At 51.6% G+C, this 15,832-nt stretch overlaps 1 protein-coding gene across 1 annotated transcript; it reads left to right on the plus strand.

Moving 5' to 3' along the window:
* The first annotated feature begins 6,299 nt into the window (after positions 1 to 6,299).
* Positions 6,300 to 10,398, plus strand: PAX4 (paired box 4). Its single transcript, XM_008705835.2, is given in 11 exon segments — positions 6,300 to 6,494; positions 6,786 to 7,001; positions 7,297 to 7,372; positions 7,962 to 8,087; positions 8,313 to 8,395; positions 8,749 to 8,818; positions 9,446 to 9,501; positions 9,778 to 9,919; positions 10,254 to 10,267; positions 10,269 to 10,325; positions 10,327 to 10,398. Coding segments are annotated over 11 exon segments (1,101 nt in total). The 5' UTR covers positions 6,300 to 6,305.
* The last annotated feature ends 5,434 nt before the right edge of the window (positions 10,399 to 15,832 follow it).

Below are 15,832 nucleotides of genomic sequence, written 5' to 3' on the forward strand. Positions count from 1 at the left end.
AAAGACAAGAGAGTCTGAGAAACTGTCCCAGCCAAGACGAGCCTACAGAGACATGGTGACCAAACGTCAAGTGGTGTCCCAGAGGGGGTCCTGGAACAGAAAGGGGACATTAGGGAAAACCTGAGGAAATCTGAATAAAGAATGGATTTTAGTTAATAATAATGTATCAATATTGGTTTATTAATTATAACAAATACACTATACTGATGCAAGCTGTTAATAATAAGGGAAACTGGATGTAGAGTGTATGAGAAGTCTCTGTATTATCTTTGGAAGTTCTCTGTAAATCTGAAACTGTTCTAAAAAATTAAGTTTTCTCAAGTGTAGTTTAAAAAATGGACTGCTATCTGCCTTCCCAGATCCTCTACCCCATGCAAGGTGGGGGAGGGGAGAGAGAGGGAAGCGTTGGGGAGCACAGAGCTGGCAGTCTCCAGGGAACAGATTGAATTTCAGGTTACTGGGTGGGGTGTGAAAACCCAGCCAGAACGTAGCAACTTCCCCACCCCGGCAGGGCTGGTGCGCATGCGGCCCCAAGGACACACTCTCCACAGGTGGTGCGCAGAGCATCACCTGACTGCCCCGGGTCTGCTATAGTCTGAGGCGCACGGTGCTGGTCCCGGTGGCTCTGGGCTGGGCTCTCCCTAGCCTGCCCTTCATATTCCCCTGGGTTTCCTTGCCTGGCCTTCCTGGGTGCTCACCTTTAATCCCTGAACTCCCCAGCTGTCTCTAGGGAAGTGCAGACTTACCACCCTGCCCCGCAAAGCTCAGCCCTGAGAGAAACACGGGGAAGGGTTGAGCTCAGAGGCTAGGGGCTCTTTGTAAAAAAGAGGAAAAGGAGGCATTTTCTATGCCCCAGTTCAAAGTCACAGTTGGGAGGATATGCTCTTCACCTTCTCCCTGGTGCATTCAGAGGGAGGGAGCCGGAGAGCCAGCATTCTAGAAGAAGGAAAAGTGCAGGCATTTGCAGGTGTTAGAGCTGGGTCTGGGTGGAGAGAGCAGGATGACTACAGAAAGCTTGGGGGTGGGGAGGGGTTGCAACTTCAACGTCAAGCTTAGGACTATCCAGGGAACCTGAAGACTCCCCATGCTTTTGTAGCAAGGAAACTGCTATGACTTTAAAGTGGGAGGCTCGGGCTGCCGGAGCCTGGTTTTGGAGAGGTGGCGCAAGGTGGTGCGCTCTGGAACGCTGAGGGCTGGCCTGAGAAGGTTCTTGTTGGAGAGAGGGAAGGTGGGAGACAGAATCCCATAGCCTGCTAACAGATGCCACAGGGAGGGGTGGAAACAGCTTGGAACCGGTGTCATCTCCCCCAGTGAAGCGCCAGAAACCCCAGGTGAGGTGTCAGACCAAAGCCGCCGCCGCCCGGTCCCTGCCCTGGCTGCGCCCTGCCCTCTCCAGCTTTACGCACACGCCTGTCTTGTCTTCTGGCCCCATGAGGAGGGCAGGGGAATTCCAGCCACCTCTCCTGAGGACAGATCTTTTCCCACAGCCGCCCGACTTTATACTAGGAGTTCCTGAGGGCAGAAGAAGCCTGCAGTACGGGCTCTACATCAGGGTGAGGGACAGACTGGAATGGCCATGGGCAGACTGGAGAGGGGCGCGCAGCCGGGCTGGCGGGTGGCAAGACCTCTGAGTTAATGTATAATTTCGAGCAGATGGCGGGGGCTGGTGGCAGCCTGGGCCCAGCTAATGAGGGACAATTAGCCCCAAACCTGGTGGGGGGAGGTTGAGAGAGTCAGACAGTGAGGGCAGATATTTGCTCCTCAAACAGTCTGGTGCTCTGGGCAGAGGGCTGAGTGGCTGAGCCTTTGGGTTGGCTAGGCCCCCCTGCCAGGGCCCTTCCTCTCTTTTCCCTCCCCCCATCAACTCTAGGTCGAAAGCCTCTGTTTGTTCAGACCCAAGAGCGCGTTGTAAAGGCGGGGGGAGAGGGTAGTTTATGGGGGAAATCGCTGCCACCACCATCTGCCAGGGCTTATCCCTTCTCCCCCTGACACCACTCTCTCCACCCCTCATGCAGCTGTCTATGGGAATAGCAGGTCAGGACATGGAGCCTTGCGCCCCCAGATGCAGGGGCAGATGCGGGGGGAGGGATGAGGCAGGAAAGAAGGACTAAGAGCAGGGCTACCACAGGACTTCGGTGGGACCCTCTGTCACCCAGGCATGGCTGAGTAGAATGAGCAGCAGTCCCAGATGCCAAGGGATTGAATGGGCTCTGTGGGTACTAGGGGATGTGCTGTCCTCCCCATGGTGCTGAAGCCACCTGCTACAATCTCCCCTCATGGCCCAGGGCTCTAGCCCAGCCTGAGGAAGCTGGAGGAGGCTAGGAGAGGAAGGGAATATATGTGTGTGTGTGGGGGGGGGAGATAGAACACCCATTTCTGTGATACATTTGGCCCTGCTTTGAGAACAACAGTTCTCAGCCCTAGGATTAAGCTGGATGTACAACACCCACCCCCATTGCCCCCCAAACCAAAGCATTTACCAGTGAAATCCATTCTTCCACCCTCTGGGTCTAGTCTTATTGCCCTACACCCTGCTTACTTTCAGCCTGACTTCTGAGAGGGTTTCACAGAATCCAAGGTATGGAATGGACCCAAAGGACTTTCCATGTTGGATCCTTCATGAAGGATCTGCCCAAGACCATTGTGGTAATAAAGCTTCCATCACTAGGGCTATGTTTCACTTTCGGCACCCCACTCCACAAGAGCCACCTAGCCAGCTTCTGGTTTCCCCCACCCCAACAGTGATCCAGATAACCTGTGGTGTCCTCTGTGGGCACAAGAGCTCCATGCATAACACAGAGTCCAAAAGCACCAAATCCCTAGTGGAATGGAGCCTGATAACATCTAGAGATGGAAGAACGACAACCAAGCTGCACATCTCCTCACAAACACCCCACCTGCAGCCCCCCTGCCCTTAGAAGCTCATTACCAGCACCGCCATTCCCAGAGTTCTATAGTCCAGGGTGCCCTATTTCTAAGCAAAAATGCATTCTTGGTGTCACCTCAGTCAAGGCGCCAGTTGGAGAATTGGTGAAGACACTCTGTGGAGAGAGCTGGTACTTTGTGACAAAAGCCATGCTTTTCCACACGGACCATCATTCTCTCAGAGATTTAGGAGCCAACTTGGTCAGTATTAGGAATGAGTCTATACACGCATTTATCTTTCACAGTTATATACGTAAGACCCAGGAGTTGACCCCAAAACCTGGCATGTGCATTCTGGCTGGGCAGCTGTCTTGAGGTTCTGGAAGTCACCCTTGGGCTTCTGTGCATTCAAAGTCTTGAGGATGCTGCCTGAAATTCCCCCATCTTGCATATTCCTCATTCCCTTCAGGAGTCCTGGCCCCCGAGTGGGTGCACTCAGGGTCCAGGGGGCCTGCGTGAGAGATGGCTCTATACCTTCTTTAGGGTGACAGGTGGACACCAGGTGGGCTCTGAGGACTTCCCATGGAAGGACAGAATGGGTCGTTGGCTGTGGCTTGCTCTGCCTCAGGGCCGGTGTCAGTCAGCCCCATGCACACCTCCCTCCTCCTCTCTCCTCTGCTCATGGCCTGTGACATCACTGGCTGCTCCCAGAAGGCTGCCCTCTGCTCCTGAGCACGGGCTCTCTGTAGCTCTGGACCCCCTGGCAGGACTGAAGCAGGAGCAGAGTGGAGGCTGTTACTAGGACCAGACCCCCAAGAGCCCTGGAGCCTGCAGGGGTCTCAGGAGCCCAGCATAGGAGACTGAGACCCTCCCACTGAAGCACCCACTTCATTGCCTCCATACAGGTAGCTCACCTGCAGGCTCATTGTCTGCTCTGCCTCCCATGCTGTCTCCATGTCTTTGTGTGGCCAAGCCAACCTCCCTCCTCCTCTGTCTTTGCACCCTCGCACCTTCCTGTCCCTCCAACTCCCTACCCTGCTTTCCCATCTTGGGAGTACCAGCTCTTTTATCAGACAAGTTATTAGGAATGTTGGGAAGGAGCGGGGCGGCTGTTGGGAATGGGGTTTCTGTGCGTGAATTTTGTATTTGGAGATGATTTGGGTTTGGATGTTGAACCTGAGTCCCCACTTCTCTGAGTTCTGGTCACTTAGAGGGGACACTCAGTCATAGCAAAGGTTTGTCTGATATCCTGAGCTCCCATCCCCCTGCCCTGGCAGAGCCCTTTCTATTTCCAGCTTGACTCTCCTCTCTCCATTGCTTTGGTGGCAATTACACAAACATGAAGCAGGGGTGGGGGCAGAGAAAGAGCCCCAGGATTAGGAGCTGGAAATTTTGGCTTCTGGTGAGGGACTGGCTTCTAACCCTCCTTGAGTTTTACTCCCTGGGTGGCCCCTGATTTGTGGAACCCCAATCTGTGCCTCAGGTTTTTTGTTTTTTGGGTTTTTTTTTTTTTTTTGGAAAGATCTCTGCCTTCTTTCCTGGCTTTCTGGAAAGATGAGAGCTTGAAGGGGAATGTGTCTCTATCTCCCTGGACAGAAGTGAGTAAAAGCCATTTCAGCCACTGAGTTAGAAGCAGCTCTGCATTCCATACTCTGGGCTTTCCTTGTTTCTCCTGTGCTCGTCTCCTCTTCCCGGCTACACTGTAATCTCTCAGAGGGCAAAAACCTTGTTCCTTTTCTTTCCACTCCCTTCATCCTGAACAACCAGCAGTGTGAAGAGCCCTGTGACAAAAGGCTTTCGTGGGGTCAGAGACAACAGTGTTCCATTTGCAAAAGGGAAAGCTGGAGCATTTGGATGCATGATTAATACTTTATTCAGCAAGCAATTGCAGATTAGTGAGCTGAGCCAAGATGGCATAATTACTGCAGGAAAGTCCTATGCACGGGCTGTTTTCTGGGGTGCCCTCCAGCTCTGCCAGGGTTCCAGGCAAGAAAGGAGGTGGTTTCTACTCCCATTACTTGCTGACAAAAGCAAGAAAGGCATGGTGGCCCAGGATCTGCCTCCTTTGCTGCTCAGAGACTCTCTTGTGCTCACAAGGTATTCTGTGTTCGCTCTCTCCTGCTCCTCGCTCTCTTCCTTCGACCCGCCCTTTCGTAAGTGTTAGTTCAATGAGAGAGTGTCTGATCCCAGACAGTTGTTCTCTGAGAGTGAAGCTGCTTCACTGTAAGATCTAGAACTCTCCAGAGTTAAAAGGAACCAACAACCCCAGCAGGTTAGAAGATGCCATGAGATGTGTCTTCCAAGCCTAGACCTGATGCTTGTTCATCTTTACTTACAGTGGGTGGGACCAGAGCCTCAATGCCCAGGGTTGGAGCTGAGCCCCCATGTTTCCCCAGGGCTTCCTGGAGATGATTAAAAAATCAGGAGCAAGACCCCCCCCCACCCCCGAAGTGCTCTGAGGAAAGCTTTCTCGCTGGTGGTTTGGGGAAACCAAGCTTAGGAGCTCCCTGATAGTGAATGCAGTCTTGAACCTGGTCTCTAGCCTCAGACCAGGGCAAATGGGATTTTTGGGCACCGATGCCCTCTTCTGGCTGGGCAGAATATTCTAAGTTTTGGGTTTTGACCCTGTTGAATCTGAACTTAAGAGACCCAAGCGCATCACCCGGGGCTGAGAAGGCTTTCGTGGGGTCAGAGACAACAGTGTTCCATTTGCAAAAGGGAAAGCTGGAGCATTTGGATGCATGATCCTTTTCTACTTCCCTGACCTCTGACAATGGAAAGTGTGAGAAATGAGAGCCTTCCCACCCTCCAAACTCTTATCAGGACATCCAGAAAGATCCGTTCCTCTGCTGGCCCTGTCATATGTTAGTTCATCACCGAAGGGTGTAAGTAGAGAGAATTTGAATTTTCTCAGCTAACCTGCTGGCAAATTTTAGAAACCTGACCCTCTGTCACGACGTACTACAACCCAAGACCACTCTGAGCAAGAGACTTCACCCAAATAACCTCGGTCATTGCAGACCCACCCCAAGACCAAAGAAGGAGCTTCTAGGAGGAATCCCTCTCCCCAGCCTTCCCAGTTCTTCCCTGCTGTGAAGAGCGTTGGCCTGGAACATGCCGCAGGATGGTAAGACGCCTGGGAGGAGTGGGAAGAACAGGCTAGTGTAAGGAGAAAGGGAATACCTCTGAGCCCTGCTTCCCTCTACTGGTTTCCATGCCCTTGGCCTGTGTTCTGGGGGAGCTTCATCCAGGCACTTCCTTCCTGCTCCACCTGCTTCCCTTAGATCACAGGGCTCAGCGCAAATGGCCTCAAAGCAAAGACTCACCCATGCACCGCCTCCCAAAGAGAGTGGGAGCTGGGGGACCCTGGGGGAGGACTTTCTCTGTGCTGGGAAGCCAGACCAGAGCAGTCCGAGGAACCCTCCCCAAGAGGGTCCTCCATGCTGCAGGTGGGCTGGGGAGAGGGGAGATGTGTGGATGCCTCCTTCTCATGCCCAGGGATCAGCAGTGTGAATCAGCTGGGGGGGCTGTTTGTGAACGGCCGGCCCCTGCCCCTGGACACCCGGCAGCGGATTGTGCAACTGGCAGTCGGCGGGATGCGACCCTGCGACATCTCCCGGAGCCTTAAGGTAGTAGGGTTTACGCAGTGATGGGGACGAGAAGCAGGGACAAAGCACCCTCTTAAGGCAAGTCTGAGGCTCTTGCAGACTCTGAGGACTTTGGGGGCTTGGGCTACTTCCTCGGAGACCCCCTCAGGGTCTGGGGTGGGGATCTTCAGGCGCCCAAGGGTGAGGCTGAATGCTCAACTCTGCAGCCTGGGCCAGTAAGTCTCACTTTGCCTTCCAGCCTCCTTCTGCCCCAGGAACACTCACCCTCTGCCAATCATGCCATCATCTGTCCCTGCTTCTCACCTGACCCAGGTATCTAATGGCTGTGTGAGCAAGATCCTAGCACGTTACTACCGCACAGGTGTCTTGGAGCCCAAGGGGATTGGGGGAAGCAAGCCCCGGCTGGCCACACCCCCTGTGGTGGCTCGAATTGCCCAGCTCAAGGGTGAGTGCCCTGCCCTCTTTGCCTGGGAGATCCAGCGTCAGCTCTGTGCCGAAGGGCTCTGCACCCAGGACAAGACTCCCAGTGTAAGTTCTCTCCCCTCCCTGCACCAGGGCTGGGAAACAGGTTGTCTGGGGAGAAGACCCCTTCTTACTTGGTAGTGGGGCCACCCCAGGCTGGGCAGGCAGGGCCGAGGGGCTCTCTTCTGAAAAGTGGCGTCGTGGGACCAGAGAAAAGAAGAAAGCATAGAAAGAGAGAAAGCTGCCCTGGGAATGATGTGTGGGCCCAGAGAGAGGAGAGAAAGGATATTGAGGAAATATCCTCAGGATATAACGCTGGGTCTGCACACCATCTCCCCACTCAACACCCCGACTCCCCCAGGTCTCCTCCATCAACCGCGTCCTGCGGGCGCTCCAGGAGGACCAGAGACTGCCCTGGGCACAGCTCAAGTCTCCAGGTGGGTCTTGGAGCTGCCCCCAGGGATGCTCAGAGCAAATGTCAGCATTTTACAGTTTGCAAAGCACTTTCTTGTTCTTTCTTGGATCACCCTCACAGAAAGACAGTAAGGAGGGCCTGGCAGGGAGTATTGTTCTTTCCTGGCAGAAGAAAATCGGAGCTCAGAGAAGGGAAGTGACTTACCCAAGGTTACCAGCTAGTTGTTGGTAGGTCCCGGAACGGAACTCAGGTCCCTTGGCCCTCAGGTTCACAGGATCTGCCAAGGAAGTGAAATGACCGGAACTTCCACACCCTCCCTCTGCCTCGTGCACAGCTTCTCAGGGCACCCGTCAGGTCCTGTGCGATCACGCAAACCCGGACTAACCTTGCGGCTGTTTCCCCAAACACTAAGCACGCACCTGACCATGGCACCGGGTGTCCCTCCCACTCAGTGCTCCTGAAGTAATCGCCAAGGAGCTGTGAATGTCCTGCCAGCACGGCTCTGCTCTTATACCCACGCCGTCCCCTGTCCAGAGCCCCAGGGGCTTGGGAACCCCATCTGAGAAGAATCACTATCACAAACCACCACAAGCCTTTGTCCCCCTTTACAGCTGTTTTGGCTCCAGTCCCTCACACTCCCCATAGTGGCTCTGAGGCTCCCCGGGGTCCCCACCCAGGGACTGGTCACCGGAATCGGACTATCTTCTCCCCGGGCCAAGCTGAGGCGTTGGAGAAAGGTGCCTGGGCTGGGGCAGGCAGTGGGCTAGAGGGTGCTTGGTGTGACACGTGCAGGCATTGCCCCAGTGGCCTGTGGGCAAGGCTGAGAAGTGGAGGCTGTGGGTGGCTCTGCCTTGGGGAGGAGGGTAGTTCAGGGTTGCAGCAGGTAGAAGTGGAGGCCGAGGGGGCACCCATGCCTGACTCCTCTCCCCTTGCCCTTACTATGCGAGCCTCGATCTCTGCAGAGTTCCAGCGTGGGCAGTATCCTGATTCAGTGGCCCGTGGAAAGCTGGCTGCTGCCACCTCTCTGCCCGAGGACACGGTGAGGGTGAGTGAGCTCTGCCACGCAGTGTGCACAGCCCAGCAGCAGAAAGAGTCCGGGCTGAGAAGGCTTCGGGGTCCTGAGGTGGAGAAGGGGGAAGAAGGTGGAAACAGTTTTGTTTGTAGCGGAAGTCAGACCCAAGACCCTCCTCGCTCTTCTGCTGATTGCTCTCCTCTCTTCCCCACCCACTCCAAGCCTTTGCGGTGAGGAAGGGGACAGAGGACAAAGGCCAGAGAAGGGAGGGAGCGCAAGCTCTGAGGAAGGGTCTGCGGTCTGGGTCCAGACCAGGAACACGTGGTGAGACAGTAGGTGTTGGGGCAGAGAGCACAGCCCGCTACACTGTTTCTGCCCTCCCTCAGGTCTGGTTTTCCAACCGAAGAGCCAAATGGCGCCGACAAGAGAAGCTCAAGTGGGAAATGCAGGTTCCAGGTGATTTCTCTGCACACCCATCCTTCCGTGCATCCACTCACCTTCCCACCCATCCTGCCGTGCACCCACTCACCTACCCACCCATCCTTCCGTGCACCCACTCACCTCCCCACCCATGCTTCCGTGCACCCACTCACCTACCCACCCATGCCTCCGTGCACCCACTCACCTCCCCACCCATGCCTCCGTGCACCCACTCACCTCCCCACCCATGCCTCCGTGCACCCACTCACCTACCCACCCATGCTTCCGTGCACCCACTCACCTACCCACCCATGCCTCCGTGCATCCATCTATCCACCCACCCATCCATCCATCCACCCACCCACCCACCACACATTTACTCCGCATCTTCCATGTGCCAGGCCCTGCGTTAGATACTTGGTATTCAGTCTCTGTTCTTCAGGTTTGCACTGTCCCCAGTTTACCACCCATGAGATTTAATCCTTCTTCCCCAGTCCCCCTAGGCTCCGCCTTGGGGAGGAGGCCAGTTAGGGTTGTAGCATTCGTCTCCTCCCATCCCTGCCAGAAGTTGCAGCCTTTCCTAGAACCTCCCTGCTACTCCCCACTCCTGCCCACTCTCTAGACCCATTCCTCCTTCTGAGCGGATCTGCTCTCACCCTGTAGGTACTTCCCAGGACCTGACTCTACCGAGTGCCTCGCCAGGGACCACCTCTGCACAGGTATCCAGGAAGAGAGAGGGAGTTTGTGAACTGGGAAGACAAGCGCTCACTGCTGCTCCCATTCCCAGTGAGGCCGGAGCTAGAACTCCTGGCTGCTCCAGGTTCCTACACTGCACACTTGAGAAAGCCCCATCCTCATAGTCTGCCATGTGAATGGTGCCCTCGGAGTTGTACAGGGTACAGCCAGAGGCGGGGGCAGCCTTAGAGCCCCAGGTCTGCTGAACAGGAGCCATCGCTGACAGTGGTGGTGGTGGTGGGGTCTCTTGCTTTTTCTAGCGGTCACCCTGCAGTGTGCCCACAGCAGTCCTGCCTGCCCTGGAATCCTTGGGTCCCTCCTGCTATCAGCTGTGCTGGGGGACAGCACCAGACAGGTGTCTGAGTGACACCCCACCCCAAGCCTCTCTCAAGCCCTGCTGGGGTAAGAATCCATAGGCCAGGCCTCACTCCTGCACGGTGTGGGGAGTGCTTACTTCTTGACCCACGAGAGGGCAGGGATTTTCAGTCAGAGTCATCAAGGAATCTTGACACAGATTTCTTCATTCCTTGCATGGCTTACAAGGTTGGACATGAGCACCCCCGGAGTCCATAGTACCACTGACAGCCTTAGCAGGAAAAGGGGATGGGATCGGGATTTGACGCTATATATATATACCCATCATGTATATACAATGTCTGTCCCTCTCCCCACCAGTGACTTTGAGGGGTGGGAAGACAGCAACAAACCCAAACTCACCCTCTCTTCATCCCCGCAGGCTACCTGCCTCCTGCAGCTGAGCTCCCTGGATTCAGTCCTGCTCTGCCACCCTTGCCCTTCCTTCCATTGCCTCCACTGCCAGTCTTGGTGCCCCTGAGGCCTTGCTCTGGCCCAGCTCCCCACCGCTGCAAGGCCTGGAATGAGGGAGGAGGGCCAGAGTGGAAAGGGGATGGGGTGGGGAGGACCTAATATCATCCTGCCCAAGCAGATTATTGCTGCCCTCGTTCCTGTGACTCTTCTTCACCGGTGGACCTGGCCTGGCCCTGCCCGCTGCCCTCAGATGGGGCACCTGTTTGGAGGAGCGGGAGAAGAAGCTGTGCCCACCCACTACTCACACTGGCCTTAAATGGCCTCTAGTTGGCAGGAATAAAAACATTTTTTTAAATGAACAGTAGTTCCTGTTCGTGTTTTTCCCATGAATATTCATACTCCCACCCCTTATATTTAACAACGATAAAGTTTGTTCTATCTCTATGCCTATCTACCTATCATCTTTATCTTCCTATCTATCTCCCTATCTTCCAATCCATCTAATCTATGTATTTATCATACGATTTATTTATATATGTAACTACGTATGTATGTACCTAGCTCTCATCTGTTTAATGTATCTATATGTCTCTGTAACTAATCTGTCTAATCTACTTGTCTGTGTATATATCTACATATGTATGTATGTAGATATGTATCTGTATTAATGTTTGGTGCTCACATACCCATTGGCGCACCCACCCACACCCCCATACACTGATGGTATGTCATGGCATGTCACCCCTAAGTCCCCAACAGGCATCCCCCCAAAATAAGGAACTTTTCTTACATAGCTACAACGTCTAAGAAAATTTACAATAATTCCTTAACCTAAGAAAATACACATGACTTCCTTAATTGCATACGTATTTTTGGCAAAGCAGCAGAGCAGAAAGGCCATTATTCATACTCTGCTTACCCCTTTATACATGATCCGGGGGCAGGTTTGCTTACTTCTTGGCAGTAAGTTCCAAATCTTCTCAATTTTGTCTCCCTGCAGAGAAATCTCTAGGCTCCCCCTGGGAAGCCGTGGTTTGTAGGGAAAGAGAGGAATATGGGGAAAAGCAGGTGAAGAAAGGGATATCGTGAATGGAGGATGGGCTCATCCTTCCCAATTTTTTCCCTTTCGAAGAGCTGGGGTTAGAATGATGATGGTGCAAAGCAGGATGAGAGGAGTGGGGGCAAGTCAGTTTTCTCCCATCTGGGAAGGGAACTCATCCAGAAGTTCTCATCATCGAATACTCTAGTGCTGCGCTCTTCAGCAAGTAGCCACCAGTCACGTGTGGCTATTTAAACATAACTAAGTAAAATGAACCATTCAGCTCCTCATTCATGCTAGTCACTTATCAAATGCCCAATAGTCACAGGTGTCCCCTGGCTCCTGTATCAGACAGTAAACATTATAGAACATTTCCATCAGCACAGAAAGTTCTATGGGCCAGCACAGCTCTCGAATGAAATTCCAAGGGTCATGGAGCACAGCCTGCCCCTGCCCTGCTGACAGACTGCCCAGGAAAATGGGTGAGGTTTGGAGGGAGACTGACACGGTATAGTCTGAGAACAAGCCATTCACTTGGCAATAGGACTGAGGTCAGCAGTGGAGGGAGCTGCCAGCTGAGGCCTCATGGCCGAACACATTCAAGTGGAGGATGGATGGCCACCTGTGGGAAATGGGGGTAACAGACTATGTGTGCGCGCGTGTGTGTGTTTATCTCCGTGCACATGCATGCTCATGCATCTAAATTTGTATATGCATTTATGGAATGCATCAAATGACCCCCAAGGTCCTATCTCCTTGAAGAGTGTAGTGTATTTCACTCCATATCTTGGGCCCATTCTTAACGTTTTCTAGGTAAGCGATGCCCTGGTCTCTAGTGTTCTCATGCTTCGGTTATTAGATTAAAATTATTACAGAATTGTTTTATATCTCTTGAGGAGAAATATACTTACAAAAACCTGAGGTCATTTTCCTCTATGCAAATGGAATCTCTCTCGTGTTGTGGTTTTAGCTTCTTTTCTTTTAACAGATTTAAAAACCAGGCACTCATTATAGTATGGTGTAATTTTCCCAAAGTGGGGGTCAGGCATCACTGCTGGTATTTGAGAACATTTTAGGAGGAATGTAGACACTGCATTAAATAATATTTAGTCAGAAATGAGAAAAGTATTCCCCTTTTGACTCCCTTTCAATTCTGATTGCATTGAAGAGAAAGCTTTCATTTTGGTCCTAGTCTTTAGTGCCTCTGTAACAGTTGTTAACCTTTTTGTAACAGAGGGCAAGGGAACCTTAGGTTCTGAGCTTTGGGCAAAGGAGGGAAATCTAACTACGATTTGATAACATCACTGTGTTTTCATTGTATTTATTTTTAAGGTCACTTTCTATTTATGGCAAGTGATCTCACCTTCCATTTCATGATAGTGATTAAAATATTCCTTTTTTTTTATTTTAAAAGATTTTATTTATTTATTTGACACAGAGAGAGAGAGCCCTAGCAGAGAGAACAACAGAGGGAGAGGGAGAAGCAGGCTCCCCACTGAACAGGGACCCCAATGCGGGACTGGATCCCAGGACCCTGGAACCATGATCTGAGCCGAAGGCAGATGCTTACCGACTGAGCCATCCAGGCACTTCTAAAATGTTCCTTTCTAAATGAAAGTACTTAATTGTCTTTGCCAGTAAAGACATTGATAGAGCAAATGGTAGATAGATGAAGGGCAAAGTTATAAAGAGAGTACAAAAATGATGGTCATTGTGGAAGCTCTGTTTTGATGGAAAGAGTAGTGGACATTACAGTCCATTCTAATAGAAGAATTGAGTCAGAGCTCACAGTCATGGAACTCTCACTTCAGCTCCCTGTAAAAGGTGGGCAGTGATGGGGAAAGTACCTGTCTTGCCCAACTGGTGAGATCAAAGGTGAGATAATTGGTAAACTTCAAGCTATACAGGCATAAGGTGTGTCATTACCATTACCCTGTGCCCATAGGACTTAGAATCCTTCATTCTTTCAAAACCAAAAGGACATCTAATCCTTTCTGGATTCTGAATCCTTCAGGGCAAAACTGGCTCCTCATGGGATTACTAGAAAAATTCTAGTGGTCCTGGAAAGGATGGGAGAAGATCAATGGAAGAACTGGTTACCATTTGGTCTTGCCTCTTCTGGATAGAACTTGGAGTGGCCTGGGGCCTCGGTCTCCACCCACATCCAGACCCCTATTCTGTACTGAGTCAGATGCACACAGGGGTCTTGGGGGTGGCCTTTTGTGTATTGTTGCTCGAAACAGGTGTTTTGCTAAACTGGGTAGGGAAAGTTGTGTAACAGATATTCTCATGGATCTTGACTCTGGGGTTCCTGTTGTGTTTAGTGCAGTAGTTTCTCCTGGAGGATTTGGATTTCCGTAGGTGGCATCCCATTGACCTGGGAAGGGAAGAGGAAACAGAAACCTTCAGTCAGTCCTTCACTGATTTGGGGCTTTCAGGAAAAATCTGGTAAGATCATCTGGGAAAAGACAGAATAAAGTGATTTCCCCTCCCTCCCTCCCTTCCTCCCTTCCTTCCTTCCTTCCTTCCTTCCTTCCTTCCTTCCTTCCTTCCTTCCTTCCTTCCTTCCCCTCTTCCTTCCTTCCTTCTCGCTCTCTCTTTCCCTTCTTTTTTTTTCTTTCTTTCTTTTTCTCTTTCTTTCTCTCTTTCTTTCTTAGTAGGCTCTACGCCCAGCATGGAGCCCAACACGGGGCTCACACTCACAACCTTCAGATCAAGACATGAGCTGAGATCAAGAGTCAAACACTCAGCCGACTGAGCCACCCAGGCGCCCTGTTTTGTCCCATGCTTGATGAGGGATTACACAGATATATGTGAAGTTAATTTATAGGGAAAGGCAGTAAAAATTGTTTTTAAATCAAATTAATGGTGTAAAAATAGCATCAGAGTTCAAAGGGATACTATAGTCAACAGATAAGATTTACTAAGAATGCAACTGGATCAGGGAAGGCTTCTGGTAGAGTGCAGTGCACTAGACACCAGGCTGTTTACTACACATTTCATAATCATTATGTCACATAACACAACAATATTCTACAAGATAGATTCTATATTCCCATTTCGTTGGCAAGGAACAGGCTTTGAGAGGTTCGTTTTTCCAGGGTCAAACAAGTTTGACTGACAAAAATCTAATTAGAACCCAGTTCAATGACAAAGAATGAGCCCTTAACCACTAGGATACACTGTTTACTGGAATGTCAGGACTGGAAGGAGCCTGAGAAGTTTAGTTCAGTTGAAACCCTTCATGGAACAGATGAGAAAACAAGCCTGCTGGAATTTCATTTGATTTTTTCCCGTTTGGCCATAGGAAAGGGTTTGTATAGAAAACCAGTAGACAATGCAAGAAAAGAGTGAACGTACATAGTGGGGGTCTATATCTAGATTCACGTGATTACTTAACCTTCATACCACCTTATGAAGTAGATATTATTCCCATTTTATAGATAAGGAAACCAAGGCCTAGCAGCGTTAAAGCAATTTCTCCGAGGTTCCAGGTCTATATGAGAGCAAAACCAAAGCTCTTCTCCTAGAACATCCTCATGACTTTCCAAGCCAAGAAAGCAAGGTCAACTATGAAAAAATGGGGCTAAGAGCAGTGAAGTGTCCTGGAGAGTTGTGACCAGGGAATGATGGATTAGAGGCAGCACTTTAGGAAAGCAAACTTGGTATGGAGAAGAGGTTGGCTGGGATGGATCTGGAGGCAGGGTGTGCTGCTGGGGAGCCCTTTTTGCAGTGCCGGCTTTGGGTAAAGAGCCCGGATCCACACGGTAGCAGAGGTAGTTAAGAAGGAGCGAGCACTCAAGAGGCTTTGTTAAGGAAGCGCCTAAGAATTTTCAGGGTTTGGTAAAGGCAGTGAAAGGGAGGAAGGAGAGATGGGGCTGAGGTCTTGATCCAGAGCATTTGGGAGACAGCAATGCCCTAGATGGCCATGGGGGAGGGCTGGAAGAATCATCCGTGGAAGGGAAGGTGAGGAGGCTGATTTTGAAGGGATGGCAGGACAAAGTCAAGTCAGTTGTCAATCAGGAAGTTGGAAAGAGAGGAGGGCAGAGCTCAGGAGAAGGGTCAGAGCTGCAGATGAATACTTGGGAGCCATCAGCACTCCGGGGATCCAGGGGTGCAGGGATAGAAAGTGCATGGGATAGAAAGTATACCCTCAAAGTTGCCGGTCTTCCCTGAAGATGCAGCAAAACTCTGCATCTTAACGAAGAGAGATGAACACATGAGGACACCTGATTCTCTCCCCTGCAAGCTTGCTTGCACGCACGTGTCAGAGTGGCATAACCCTCAGAAACCTAGATCTGATGTCCCCTCCCCTCTCCAGCACGTCTGGGTTTAGAAGCCCTGAGAGGAAAGACACGGGTGGGGAATAAATGTCTGGAGTTGAGCAGGTTGTGGGACAGAAGTCAGTCCATGGGTGTGTTTTGGTCTCACTCTCACCCACTTCCCTTCTTTTCTTGCCCCTCAGCACCTGCTCCTCCGCCTCCCGGTCCGGACCCACGTCATCTTAC

This window comes from Ursus maritimus, unplaced genomic scaffold, assembly GCF_017311325.1.
Source record: "Ursus maritimus isolate PB19 unplaced genomic scaffold, ASM1731132v1 scaffold_3, whole genome shotgun sequence".
Lineage (NCBI taxonomy): Eukaryota > Metazoa > Chordata > Mammalia > Carnivora > Ursidae > Ursus > Ursus maritimus.